This window comes from Pelophylax lessonae, assembly GCF_965119305.1.
Source record: "Pelophylax lessonae genome assembly, chromosome: 9".
Taxonomy (NCBI): domain Eukaryota; kingdom Metazoa; phylum Chordata; class Amphibia; order Anura; family Ranidae; genus Pelophylax; species Pelophylax lessonae.
This window is the reverse complement of record NC_138776.1, coordinates 266,094,111-266,108,942: the sequence shown is the minus strand read 5'-3', so window position 1 is coordinate 266,108,942 and position 14,832 is coordinate 266,094,111. Positions and strand designations below refer to the sequence as shown.

Here is a 14,832-nt window from a genome sequence, read left to right as displayed (position 1 = left end):
TTCAGATGAGCTGTTTTAATGTAAGCGCCGCAAGTTTAACTACCGTGAGAAATCCATACCCTCCGTAGCGGAACCGGAAGTGACGAGGGTATGGTTTTCTCACGGGTATGGATTTTTCACGGAACAGTGGGATTGGAGGAAGTAGAGAGGAGAAATTGCTGGAATTGGCAGCAGAGGAGGTAATACGATATTATTATTATTATTATTATATTAGTATACGGAATTTATATAGTATTATTTTATTGTATCTCTCATCGTCAATGTCCATTACTGGAAACCAAATACCAGCTATTCCTTTTTGTCCTTTAAACGTCCCTCTTCTCAGTCTGATGTACACACAGACAAATCAATATACTATGTATCTGCCCAAAGTGTTTCTATCGCTCAGTATTTCATCAGATTTCTGATGATTTCCCGTATTGAGGTAAAAACTCGGGTATAAAAGAAAAGTAATCTATTTATCCACCCCTTAGCTCTCTCCCTCAGTCTCCTCACATATCACTAATTTACTATCAGATATATCGGTCTGGATGTCACACCACTTCCTCAAACTCAATCCCTCCAAACCGAGCTAATCATTTTTCCTCCACCACGTGCCCCTTCCCTTGATCTCTCTGTCAATATTGATGAAATTACTATCAGCCCATCCCCACATGCCAAGGTCCTAGGTGTTGTCCTGGACTCTGAACTCTCCTTCAAGCCCCACATCCAATCGCTGTCCAAATCTTGCCATCTTAAAGCGGAGTTCCAGCCATTTGACTCACCTGTCCAGCGATGCGGCCGCCCGAAGCCTCGATCCTCTCCCTCGGCGCCGGCATCACTGCTGGACAGGGTATGGGAAACAGTAAAGGGACACATTACGGGAACACCGAGCTCTAATGCCTACTGAAGTCTTCTTCAGAAACTGACACAACCAGGGAGTGCCGATCTCCGTATACTCCACAGAGCTCTGTGGTTCCTCCTGATAATCTCCTCATTACTACAGGACAGGGTATGGGACACGGTACATGGACACATTATGGGAACACCGAGCTCTAATGCCTACTGAAGTCTTCTTCAGAAACCCACACAACCAGGGAGTGCTGATCTCCTGATCCTCCACAGAGCTCTGTGGTTCCTCCTGATAATATGCTCATCACTACAGGAGAGGGTATAGGACACAGTACAGGGACACATTACGGGAACACAGAACTCTAATGCCTACTACTGAAGTCTTCTACAGAAACCGACACAACCAGGGAGTGCCGATCTCCTGATCCTTCACAGAGCTCTGTGGTTCCTCCTTATAATCTCCTCATCACTACAGGACAGGATATGGGATACGGTACATGGACACATTACGGGAACACCGAGCTCTAATGCCTACTGAAGTCTTCTTCAAAAACCCACACAACCAGGGAGTGCGATCTCCTGATCCTCCACAGAGCTCTGTGGTTCCTCCTGACAATCTCCTCATCACTACAGAACAGGGTATGGGAAACAATACAGGGACACATTATGGGAACAGAGAGCTCTAATACCTACTGATGTCTTCTTCAGAAACCGACACAACCATGGAGTGCAGATGTTCTGGTCCTCCACAAAGCTCTGTGGTTCCTCCTGTTGATCTTCATGTCACTACAGGACATGGTACAGGGACAGAATAATGTGGCTGAGAAGATCATCAGGCTTAAAACTGCAGAGTGCTGGAGTAGAGAGGTGGGCCACAACATCAACACTCCGGGAGGAGTTGGTGTCTGAAGAAGACTTTATACACTATTTGGTCTTCATCAGAGTGAAGACAAGTAAAGCAGAAAGACAGAGCACACTGTGCTCGGGAAATATTTCCAGGAGTGCCAACTGCAGCCATTCCCCTAACTATCCAGGCAACCAATAGGCTTTGCCTGTCTAAGGAGTATAGTAATGGCAATAGCTCCACAATGCCTTATGTATAAACTAAAATAAAAAAATTCTAGAAGTTACCAAGAAGATGATGGAGCTGCTGACAGGAGAGGTAAGCGGTGCTGGGAATTCTGGGACATTATCCAGTAACAGACAAGGGGTGTGTCTGGATGGTGACTGTATCATTGTGTGTGTCAGGTTCCTATAAGGAGTCAGGATGTCACTGTCTATTTCTACATGGAGGTTTCTCCGTACAGTGCCTCTCAATCCTTAGCTTCCAAAAATGGCAGAACTGAGTTTCAATATTCCCCTCTTATTGACTTTAACTGAATTTGCATTAAAGTTCCCATACTATTATTTTAAAACCAATACAGTCCAGATAATTCTCCGCTATTCATCTACAGAAAATTGGAGTGGGAGTTTTTAGAAGGACTCAAGGATCTCTAAAAGGACTTCATGATGGACACACTTGAAGAGGAGGACAACACACAACATGATCAGGTAGATGATGAACAAATATTGGTAGTTATGACTTTTATACAAGCATATGTGTTACAATGAATGTTGTATTATAGATTCAGAATTGTCAGAATTAATAATAAATTAGTAATATCTTTCTCCATTATGTCAGAAATTAATAATATCTCACTGGGCCGCCTCCATTATGTCAGAATGTTTATACTGCTCTGAATATAACAGTGTCTATTTATGTCAATAAGCAAAGATCTGTGCAAAAGGAGAATCTTTGCTTACTTCCACAAATCAATATGTAGCTAATTCTTTTTATTGATTAATTTCTTTTTAAAAGCATATACCAATCTTAATGAAAACAGTCTACAGTATGGAATATATATAAGAATATTTATTCACCAGACGTGTAATCACAATAAATGATCAAACTTGAGATGACACAAAAAGATAACTTTGCAAAAATACAAACTTCAAACAATGAATGCAATGTGATTTGTAGCTCAATAATGAAAGTAAAAATAAAGCAAGATTACGTTTTCTCCAGGTAGTATAAACCATAAATGTATGTTCTATATAATCAGACCACAATTGTCTGCACAATGCGCAGTCTAATAGTCACTCCACTGCAGATGAAGCGAGAATAGGCTATGCAAAACGTGAGACTAATACGCCAATATGCGCTAAATCTGATATTAATAAAAATGTATAAAAAGCAAAATCATCTCTTTAGAGAAAAATCTACATATGGTTTATACGGCTGGGACTGTAATCTCGTTACCCTTTAGCATGAAATGTAAAACATTTAAGGAAGTACATAAACAATATTGGATTATAATCAAATAACAGCAAGGCATATTTACCATATTTAAAATGGCCGCTAGCTTAGAATGGTCGTTACCAGAGTCTTTAAGATGGCTGCATTTCCAAGATGGTGGCCAGGTAGGGAGGAGTTTCGTTTGGCGTCCCTCCAAGTTTCAGATACATGATGGAGCAAAATGGAGTCTGTGTAGATGAGTCTATGCATGGCTGTAGTAGCGTGTGTGTTGTATGTGTGATGTATAATGGGCAAAATGTCATGTGTGTGTGTCTCTCTCATCTGGGATTGCCTTTTTATATGGTATAGAACAATTACCATAAGTTAAACCCAGAGGGAGTAAGATGATCCCCATTGGTTGGAACATCTTATTCATTAACTGCTGATGTCATTGGGTGACACCTCTTGGTATATTAAATAAAAATTTCTCCATTTAAGACTATTATAAAACAACATAAAATGTATCCATGCTTCCATCTATTACATGTCCATTTAATATCCACCAGGTATCTGAATAAAGATTAAATCTTGTAACACCATCTTAATATTTAATATATCTTATTTAATATATATATCTATATATCTTGGAAATGACTTTTTAACCGAAGACTTCAACTAGTAGTAGTCAGTCACCAGAGATGGCACTCTTGTATTGCTCTTAGGTTCAGTATGACAGCATTATTTACCTTCAAATAAACTTTGAACCTTATATTGACAAAGTGCTTACAATCCAGACCTCCTAGACTAAACATCTGGCAAGGCCAGAAAAGTTTTATGATGCTTATGATGCTTTACCACTTACAAGAGCTTATTTACTGAAGCCTTACTAAACATGCAGGGATGAGTCATCAAAATCAGTAAAGTTAGAATTTAGCAAAATATATGAAACAATTATAATATATAACAGTTTTCTACATATTTATGTATGCTAGTTATATATATTTCATTGTTAATATTATGTTACATATAAGATTATAACATATCTGTAAATTTTATTTTTAAATGGGTTTAAGCATAAGAAATACTGACTAAGGTTTTTAGAAAATACTGACTAAGGTTTATGATTCCACACACAGATAGGATTACCTTGGAATAGCGTCTTAGACTTTATCTTAAAGAAAGTCAACAGACTATTTATTTATTACCTTAGGTCAACACAGCATGTTTGGGGTAAACCTGTTTAAGAATTTCCTGAACAGGCACTTTTTGTTAAAAGGAGGTTTGAACTTTTAACAACCTTTAACAAAATGGACGCCACTGCTCAACATTTCTATGTAAAATAAAATATAACATTTCATTTTCTTCTTATTAAATTTAACCTCCCCAAATAACCCTGACAGAATGGAAACATCATGGATAATAATATTGGTATTAAAGAAGAGTATCAGGAGGAGGATGAGGAGTATGGTGTGATGGAGAGACACAAGCATATGATGGAGCCGCCTAGTAACAAGAACCCACCAGAGAGATGTCCCAATCCTCTGTATTCTCGAGATTCCACATTGGAAGATCACACCGTCCCTCACCATCATCAGGTAGATGAGGAACAATTATTGGTAGTTATGATTTATACACAAACGTGTCTGTTACAATGAATTTATTATTTTATATTTAGAGTGGAAACCTCGAGGATGATAATATTGTTGTTAAAGAAGAGTATAAAGAGGAGGAGGAGGAGTATGGAATGATAGAGGAGTTTTCAGAAGGACACAAAGATATGATGGAGCCACCTAACACCAGGAACCCACCAGAGAGATGTCCCCGTCCTCTGTATTCCCGGGATTCCACACAGGAAGGTCACACCATCCCTCACCATCATCAGGTAGATGAGGAACAGTCATTGGTAGGATCGTTAGGATCTGTACATTATCTGCATTGTTACCATTTCTTCTATACCCATTTTTTATACTATTTAGAGTGAAAACCTGAGTGTTCGTATAGTTGAATTTAAAGAAGAGATAAAAGAGGAGGAGGAGGATGGGGTGATGGAGGAAGTACACAAAGATCTGTCCCAGGACACCATGGTGGAGTCATCCAGCTACGGGAACCCACCAGAGAGATGTCCCCGTCCTCTGTCTTCCCGGGATTCCACACAGGAAGATCACAGCTACATAAGACTTTATCAGGTAGATGATGGATGATATTTGGTAGTTATGATTTATAGACAAGCATGTTTCCTACAATTAATGTTGTAGAAGATTCCAGACCACTGTATGCTTGGAAAATATTATCCGAGTCTACTGAAACCATATATTTGGTGCAAAGAGAAAAGTGTTAAATAGTTTAAATTTCAGGAAATATACACGGCTCAAAAAAAATGAAAGGAACACTTTGAAAACACGTCAGATCTCAATGGGGAAAAATATCATGCTGGATATCTATACTGGTATGGACTGGGTAATGCGTCCGGATCTATACTGGTATGGACTGGGTAATGTGTTAGGATCTACACTGGTATGGACTGGGTAATGTGTTAGGATCTATACTGGTATGAACTGGGTAATGTGTTAGGATCTATACTGGTATGGACTGGGTAATGTGCTAGGATCTATACTGGTATGGACTGGGTCATGTGTTAGGATCTATACTGGTATGGACTGGGTTATGTGTTAGGATCTATACTGGTATGGACTGGGTAATGTGTTAGGATCTATACTGGTATGGACTGGGTAATGTGTTAGGATCTATACTGGTATGGACTGGGTAAGGTGTTAGGATCTATACTGGTATGGACTGGGGAATGTGTTCGGATCTATACTGGTATGGACTGAGTAATGTGTTAGGATCTATACTGGTATGGACTGAGTAATGTGTTAGGATCTATACTGGTATGGACTGGATAATATGTTAAGATCTATACTGGTATGGACTGAGTAATGTGCTAGGATCTATACTGGTATGGACTGGGTAATGTGTTAGGATCTATACTGGTATGGACTGGGTATTGCGTTAGGATCTATACTGGTATGAACTGGGTAATATGTTAGGATCTATACTGGTATGGACTGGGTAATGTGTTAGGATCTATACTGGTATGGACTGGGTAATGTGTTAGGATATATACTGGTATGGACTGGGTATTGCGTTAGGATCTATACTGGTATGAACTGGGTAATATGTTAGGATCTATACTGGTATGGACTGGGTAATGTGTTAGGATCTATACTGGTATGGACTGGGTAATGTGTTAGGATCTATACTGGTATGAACTGGGTAATATGTTAGGATCTATACTGGTATGGACTGGGTAATGTGTTAGGATCTATACTGGTATGGACTGGGTAATGTGTTAGGAAGGAAAGGATGCCACATAGTTTGATGGAAATGAAAATTTTCACCCTACAGAGGACTGAACTCAAAGACCACATACTAAGGGATCAGTTTATAGCTGACCCGAAGTCAGGCCCAGTCCGAAGAGCCTTGCAAGAGAAGGTTAAGGCCCAACTCTCCACCTCTGTAATGCAGTGGTGGGTGTGGATGTAGAACAGAAAGAGTCAGATGCAACGGTGGCAGTGACCACGAGATCTGAACCTGCAAAAAGAAGGCCCTGGCACCCTCTCCCCTGTCAGCCATGCAAACCAAGCAGACCAAGCTAGCTCAGAATGTGGTCACCTTGAAATAAGAGGAAGCCATCTCTAGGAAGGACTCACCCCTTCCCCATAGATGCAAGAACCCACTGCACATGGACCCCAAAGAGAACTGAAAATTCTGGTGATGCGGCCTCTATGGGCATATCCAAGAACTGTAGGCGTTTGGATTCAGAAACCCCTCCAGACCTTAAAACTAGTGACTCCTGAAGTAGAGGGACAATCCCCAGGACCAACAACCCAAACTCCCAGCAAGTTAGAGGACATGGTCGCACTGAGCCCAGTGGTAGCTGCCTTTGTTAATGGGCAGGAAGCCCCATGCCTGACTGACACCAGTTCAGAGGTCACAGTTATGGAGTATGATTTCTATGTGCAGAGATTTGGAGCACAAGAACAGTTCGACCCCTGCTGGCTGTCCCTCAGAGCAGCCAATAATCTACCCATCCTGGTCAAGGGCATAACCTGGGTGAGGATTAAAATTGAAGACCAGGTGGTGGAGTGGGTAGGGGTAGTAGTGCCCCACTCCACCACCTAGTCTTCAATTTGAAGACCAACTCCTGCCTAGTACAGGAACACTAGGAGTGGATGCAAAAAGGGCAAGCCGTTTTGTATTGGATAAGCACAAGGAGATGGCTCCTGAACCTCCCCTGGAAGAATTGCAACTGCGATCAGGGGACCAGGTGTTGGTAAAAAATGGCAAGTACACCCAAGGAAGCAAGCTGGAGCTGAAATGAGACCACATCCCGTACCATGTGGTAGGACAGCTTTTCCCACCTTCCCCTGTCTATGATCTGGTCTCGTAGGGGCCTGACCCAGTGAAGAAGCGACTACATTGAAATATGCTGCGACCTCGTTTGCTGGGTGGAGACTTCTCCAGGAACCCTACCAATGGCTGAGAGGCGTTTGACATTTTTGGATCTTCCCCTGCTGTTTTAAGCTCAACTGACTGGTTCCTGCCACCCCTCATGCTCGAGTCTCCAGCCTCTTACAGCCCTAAAGATGTTGAAGTTGGGGGCCCAGGAAGCCCATCTACCCTATCCAGTACCACAGACTGTACTGACTTATCCGGAGATTCAAAGTTGGGCTCAGGTGTAGAGCAAATAGAAGACATGCCTGGTCCCCTGCCGCCTGAGGTTCCCGTGTCACCATCTGCAGTTAGCCCTCTGCCAAGTGACTCTACAAAGAATCAAGAGAGCCGGTGCCCTTTATGGTCTAACCACGGGCAGCTCCCTGCCAGATATTTTGACTATGTTGTTGAAACCGTTTATTGCTCTGCCTCACCCGTACTTCTTTGATTGTTCTTTTTTTTTCACTATTGTTTCCATGTTATGTTGATGCCCATGAGGCAGATGCAGTCTACTTGCTCCACTGCAGGTGGCGCTATTCCACAGCGACACTGCAGTTGGAAAGGAAGTCAAAAGGAACATGGTTCCTCTATGGTTTCCTGGGTCACTGCAGAATCTATCCAATTGGATGTTGCCACCCCATGTGACTCTAGTAGCCATCTTGGGTCAGGCAGAGCCTATATAAGGCCCTGGCTTCCGGGCTTGGGGTGCATTATGCGAGTGGGCAGGGTAAGGACAGGTACCCAGCCTGGTAGAGACAGAATTAGTGGCAGGGAAAGGCTCCTGACGGGGAGGGAAAGCATAGGGCTCACAACGTCCCGTTTGGGCAGGAGATGACTAGGCCACCCTCTACCCCTCCTAAAAGGCGCTGTCAGTTCGATTGTAACCTGCTCTCTACTGGTTGCTGGAACCATGAGTTTTACCGGTTGGCTGCCTTTCTACGGGGTTTATCGTGAACCGTCTTTGCATTATTTCAATACAAATTCTTTCATCGTACTTGGACTTTGTGTTTTTTTGCTGCCACACCACAGTGCACCCTACCTACAAGTCTCTTTTGGTGAATATGGTTGCTTGCCCAGGTGTTCCCTTACCCAGGGTTTTAATTTGGGAATCCTCAACTGTGACAGGAGTAGTCTGGTCCCTATTGGCGCTTTTCCACTGCATGGAACCAAACGGTTCGGCTCGCTTTTGTGCTTTTTCACTTGCTGGTACCGCATGGTACGGTGTAGGAACGGTTCGGTACGGTACGGTACGGCGGCGCTTTTCCACTACATGGAACCGAACGGTACGGCTCTCTAAAACAGTACCACCTCGATTGTGGTTCCAAGAGGTACCATACCGGTACCATATCCCCCAATCCTTTGCATGCAGTCACTACTAGCCACTGATTGGTCAGAGAATCGTTGTTATCCCACCCACTTAACTTTAGTACTACTTTAGTGGAAAAGCAAACCATACTGTACCGAACCGTTCCAACACCGTACCAGCAGTGGAAAAGCAAACCGGGCCAAGCAGGGCTGAGTAGAGCCGAGCCGGTACTTGCAGTGGAAAAGTGCCATAAGTTCCAGCTGAAGGTACCCCCTGTTAGGAGCTAAATCTGTCTGGAGCCGTTGTTGGGATCTGATCACCTGGAGATAGGACTACCTCCTGTGGCTGATCTGCAGCCTACTAAGGAAGAGTCTCCATATCCTTTCCTCCCTTTCGCCCTTAATCAGGCCAATGTTCATAGCAGTGTGGCTAGGGTTCCTGTCCCTCGCTTCATGAATATGGATACTTCACTGGACCGGGAGGAGTCAGGATATTCTGAGAATAGCATTCTATACTAAGGTTAGGCAGGACCTACAGGTGTTCAGTGGATGGTTTGCCCATCCACTTGTTCTTTTGGTGTTCCTTCACACCAGTCTGAGGTTACCCCTTTCATCCCTGCCTACCTTTCGGGGTACTTGTACACACTACCCAGCTTTTTCAGTGAGCCTGACTTCAGGGTTGGTGCCCCTGAGTTCTCTTCCAGTCTCAGGGGTCACTTTGGTATTCTGCATGGGATATTTTGTGATGATGTTTCTCCCACCATTAAGGCCCCTTTCACACATACGGTCCGTTCAGTTCATCAGTTCAGTCACGTCAAAATGTATCAGTTTTTCATCCGTTTTTCATCCATTTTTCATCCGTTTTTCATCCGTTTTTCGTCAGTTGTTATCCGGTTTCATCCATTTTTCATCCGTTGTCATCCGTTTTTTCATCCGTTTTTCGTCAGTTGTTATCCGTTTTCATCCATTTTTTATCCGTTTTCATCCATTTTTCATCCGTTGTCATCCGTTTTTCATCCGTTGTCATCCGTTTTTCGTCAGTTGTCATCCGTTTTTCGTCAGTTGTCATCCGTTTTTCATCCGTTGTCATCCGTTTTTCGTCCGATCCGTTTTTTTTTTTGATGGATGAAAAATAGGGCATTCATCCGTTCAAAAAAACGGACATTGACGGAAGTGGATGAAAACGGATGTTAACTGATGATCATCCGCTGTCCTCCTTTTTTACATAGAGATACATTGATGTCCCTTTTTCATCCGTCAACGGAAGGATGAAAAACTGACAAATGGACAGCATGTGTGAATGGGGCCTGAATGTCTTTTTTGTGATATTGGCTGTCTGAACAGGCAACCTCATCCTTCTTATGGAACCTTCCCTCCCTGAATTTGAAGTGTAGAGCAGTCATGTTGTTGGTCTTTTTCTTCTCTTCGGTAGATATATAGCTCCACCAGTTTTGGTGGGATTTTTTCTGTCCAGGTCTGAGCATCAGGTTACATAGTTACGTAGTAGTTGAGGTTGAATAAAGACAACAGTCCATCCAGTTCAACCTGTGTAGGTGTGTGTGGGCGTATTCATTTCCCATTACCCTGAATGTTTCGATCTTAAAAGGTTGAGTCTCTGTGGCCTTCCTTTGGTCATTGGCAGCTTCCCCTGTCTTGCAGGGCACTTTGTCTCCTTTGGTTCAGATTTGGGGTTTAATCTTGCTGATAGTTCTGAGTTCCCACTCCCTTTTCGGCCTACCACTGGCTCTTGTCCACCTCTTGGTTTGAATGCTTTTCGGCGTCCCGGTTGTATCAGAACTCCTGTGTCCCTCAATGGACAAGAAATAAAGTCATCTCTTCGTACTTGCCATAAAACCTGATTCTTGGAGTCCATTGAGGGTCACAGATCCCAAAGCTTTGTGTTTTTTTTGCTCTTGGCCTTGGTACTGCTTTTCCACAAACCTAAGGCATGCTGGGCAGAAGATGAGTTATATGGGGGCTGGCTTACAATTTTTTCGGTTTGCAAATATCTCAACCTCCAGTAGGGGCAGTAAAACCTTTTTTGGGACACAGGTCCCAAACCTTTGTGTTTTTAGCTCTTCTCATTGGTTCTTCATTTCCACTAAACTAAGGCATGCTGGGTAGAGGAGGGGTTATATGGGGGATTGCTTACAATTTTTCTGTTTGCAAGTTTCTCAATCTCCAGTCGGCGACAGTAGAACCTGACTTTTTTTTTAAAACAAAAAGTATGAAGATCTACTATTTTGCTGTCATTCTGTTGGTTTAGGGTGAAGATCTGATGAACATGAAAGTTGAGGGTGAAGTAGAAGAGACGTATGTGAGGGATGATCAGCAATATACGGAGGAGACTGGAATGACGAGGACATTCATAGAGGAGGACACTCCTACAGAGATCAGCACAGGTGACCCATAATATATTCTTCTCTTATCTCTGCTCTGTTACTGCACACTGATTGGTCCAGAGTAGGGCGGGAGCTGAGTGATATCAGCCAATAATAGGTTGATAATGGTCACCTCCCTGTACCGATACCCGTCCTGGGGTTCAGCTGGCAGTATTAGGTTGTGTGTCACTCCTAGTTACAGTAGCACAGATATGAGAACACAGATTGACCCTTTCTTAGGTTGGTCCCTCTTCTTCCAGCAGACTTATAGCTAAATGTTACCATAAAACTCTATTACCAGTCTTGTGGGGATGATAAGTAAGGAGTAACATAGAGACTGAAACTTCCAAGAGAAAATACCTCCTTAACCTCCCTCCGGTGCTGCATATCATCAGAAGCCTAGGCCTATGGTCACTTCTTCTATGGTAAAGGGTCTACAAGTCTGAACGTTGACCCTCTTGTCTATCAGAGATCACATGACCCAGTGCCTAGGCTTGTGGTTGTGTAAAGAGCATGGACCTCCCAGTCCCCATTGGTTCCTGCTCTTCTGACCAGGCTGTGTAAATGTAGAAGTGATCTGGGAGGAGGACCAAAGGCCCTTTGAATGAAGAGGGGGGAAGAGTCCCAGCTAGTTGGGACATCCACAGAGAACATCTGCTCACTCATATCTACCTGATCCAGATGGAATCTTGATGGAAGTGAACTAACCCTCTCAGATATATTGATGATGTTTTTATATTTTTCCAGGACACGCCATGGAGAAACCCTCAAAGGATCATCTCACTTTATCTCCAGGTTGTAAAATGGAAGATGAGGACATCACAGGAGATTGTGGAGGAGAAAAGACAATGAGCTCAACTATGGATGGTGGACTTCACAGTGTGGATAGACCATGGAATCCCTCTGACTCTGAGCAACCTAGTACTGTGAGGGATGGTGCGGAAATTAAGCGGGAGGAGACATTTACCTGTCCTGAATGTGGGGAAAGTTTTAGCTCGGGTTTAGGTCTTTTTATACATCAGGGATCTCACAGGCAAGGGGAAGTTCATTCTTGTTCCGAGTGTGGGAAATGTTTTTTATATAAAGCACAACTGGTCAGACATCAGAGATCTCACACAGGGGAGAAGCCCTATCCCTGCCCTGAGTGTGGGAAATGTTATGCAAAGAAATCGGAGCTTGTTTTACATCAAAAGTTTCATAATGGCGAGGAGCCATATTCCTGCCCTGAGTGCGGGAAATGTTTTTCACATAAATCGGGACTCACTATACATCAGAGATCTCACACAGGGGAGAAGCCGTACTCCTGTCCTGAGTGTGGAAAAGGTTTTGTAAGGAAATCATTACTTGTTGAACATCAAAGGTCTCACACGGGGGAGAAGCCGTATTCCTGCGCTGAGTGCGGGAAATGTTTTTCAATCAAACTAGGACTTGTTGTACATCAGAGAATTCACACAGGGGAGAAGCCGTATTCCTGTCCTGAGTGTGGAAAAGGTTTTGTAAGGAAATCAATACTTGTCGTGCATCAAAGGTCTCACACGGGGGAGAAGCCGTTTTCCTGCCTTGAGTGCGGGAAAAGTTTTTCACAAAAGTGCAATCTTAATACACATCGGAGGTCTCACACAGGGGAGAAGCCATATTGCTGCGCTGAGTGCGGCAAAGGTTTTTCACTGAAGTCTGATTTTACCAAACATCAGGTATGGCACAGACACACTTTTTAGTGGTCAGAAAGTGCACACAGGGGAGAAGCCGTATGTCTGCCCCAAGTGCGGGAAATGTTATAGACAAAATCTAGAACTCTCTCTCTCTCTCTCTCTCTATATATATATATATATATATATATATATATATATATATATAAAACCTCTTACATAGGGTAGAAGCCGTATTCCTGCTCTAAGTGCGGGAAATGTTTTTCACAAAAATGCAGTCCTAATGCTCATCAGAAGAGTCACTCAGGCGAGAAGCCATACTGTGTGGAAAAAGTTTTTCCACGGGAGTCTAAATATCAGATATGCCGTATGCAGAAACAGCCGTTTCTCTTTCCTAGGGTCTGGAAATGTTATCTATGGAAATCAGAATCTGTCAGACACCAAAGATCTCACACTGGGAGGAAGCTGTTTTCTTGCCCTGTGTGCGGGAAATGTTTCTGGCCCAAGTCTTCCCTTGCCAGGCATCAGAGATCCCACACATCCCTTTAGTAATGTTAGTTTCCCAGGTGCGGGAAATGTCTTCTATATGAATTCTATTTTGCCTTACATCAGAAATCTCACACTGGGAGGAAGTCGTTTCCTTGCCTTGTGTGCGGGAAATGTTTCTGGCTGAAGTTTTCCTTTACCAGGCATCATAGATCCTACACAACTCTCTGGTAATGTTAGTTTCTCTAGTGCGGGAAATGTCTTCTATATGAATCATACTTTGAAGTACATCAAAGATCTCACACATGGGGAGAAGCCGTTTTCTTGCCCAGAGTGTGGGAAATGTTTCTCGCAGAAGTCTTCCCTTACCAGGCATCAGACATCCCTCTAGCAATGTTAGTTTCCCGAGTGCGGGAAATGTCTTCTATATGAATCATATTTTGCTGTATATCTTCTATTCTATAATAAAAAATATCAAATAAAATTGCAATGTTTAATGAGGGGGCGGGGTTATGCATTTCTTGCTTCCCTGTCATTGGCTATGGGCAGCTAAAACTTCCACATTCACCCGGTAGGAGAGCTGGAACAGAAGACAAATAAACAAATTATACCTGCGGTTGAGTGCGGGAAATGTTTCTGACAGGAGTCTTGTCTTATCAAACATCAGAGAACCCACACAACCCTCGAGGTGAATTAGTTACCTGAGTGCGGGAAAAGTTTTTCAAGAAAATCTTGTCTTACCAGACATCAGAGAACCCACACAACCCTTGAGGTGAATTTGTTTCCCCAGTGCGGGAACTGTCTTCTCTATGAATCATATTTGACCGTATATCATGGATCTCACACAGGGAAGAAACCATTTTCTTGCCCTGAGTGCGGGAAAAGTTTCTGGCCGAAGTCTTCCCTTACCAGACATCAGAGAACCCACACAACCCTCGTTGTATTTGTGTCCTGAGTGCGGGAAATGTTTTTCATGGAAGTCTTGACTTACCAGACATCAGAGAAACCCCACAACCCTCGAGGTGAATTAGTTTCTCCAGTGCGGGAAATGTCTTCTATATGAATCATATTTTGCCTTACATCAGGGATCTCACACAGGGGAGAAGCCATTTTCTTTCCCCGAGCTATGAATGAGCGAGTTTGGGGGTGGAGGAACTTGACTGGCCTGCACAGAGTCCTGACCTCAACCCGATAGAACACCTGTGGGATAAATTAGAGCAGAGACTGTGAGCCAGGCCTTCTCATCCAACATCAGTGCCTGACCTCACAAATATGCTTCTGGAAGAATGGTGAAACATTCCCATAGACACACTCCTAAACCTTGTGGACAGCCTTCCCAGAAGAGTTGAAGCTGTTACAGCTGTAAAGGGCGGAGCCAACTCAATATTAAACCCTACAGACTAAGACTGGG

General features: G+C 43.2%; 4 protein-coding genes across 4 annotated transcripts in view; all 4 read left to right on the top strand.

Annotated features, from left to right (window-relative positions):
- The window catches only part of LOC309562863 (uncharacterized protein), a 117,181-nt gene extending 105,777 nt beyond the window's left edge, over window positions 1–11,404 (top strand). The window contains exons 2-6 of the mRNA XM_082267182.1: window positions 2,286–2,382; window positions 4,507–4,701; window positions 4,782–4,988; window positions 5,083–5,292; window positions 11,172–11,404. Of these exons, the coding sequence (XP_082123308.1) occupies window positions 2,338–2,382; window positions 4,507–4,701; window positions 4,782–4,988; window positions 5,083–5,292; window positions 11,172–11,318 (804 nt within the window). The 5' untranslated portion in view covers window positions 2,286–2,337 and the 3' untranslated portion in view covers window positions 11,319–11,404. The remainder of the gene's footprint in view (window positions 1–2,285; window positions 2,383–4,506; window positions 4,702–4,781; window positions 4,989–5,082; window positions 5,293–11,171) is intronic.
- LOC309562770 (uncharacterized protein) overlaps window positions 1–13,028 on the top strand; it is a 79,046-nt gene extending 66,018 nt beyond the window's left edge. Inside the window, exon 3 of the mRNA XM_082267073.1 lies at window positions 12,034–13,028. Within this exon, the coding sequence (XP_082123199.1) occupies window positions 12,034–13,004 (971 nt within the window). The 3' untranslated portion in view covers window positions 13,005–13,028. The remainder of the gene's footprint in view (window positions 1–12,033) is intronic.
- Window positions 1–14,832, top strand: part of LOC309562622 (uncharacterized protein) — a gene marked incomplete at its 3' end in the record, with an annotated part of 500,517 nt that overhangs the window by 53,807 nt on the left and 431,878 nt on the right. The gene's annotated exons all lie outside the window — the stretch shown is intronic.
- LOC309562687 (uncharacterized protein) overlaps window positions 1–14,832 on the top strand; it is a 148,408-nt gene that overhangs the window by 37,965 nt on the left and 95,611 nt on the right. The window lies entirely within an intron of this gene.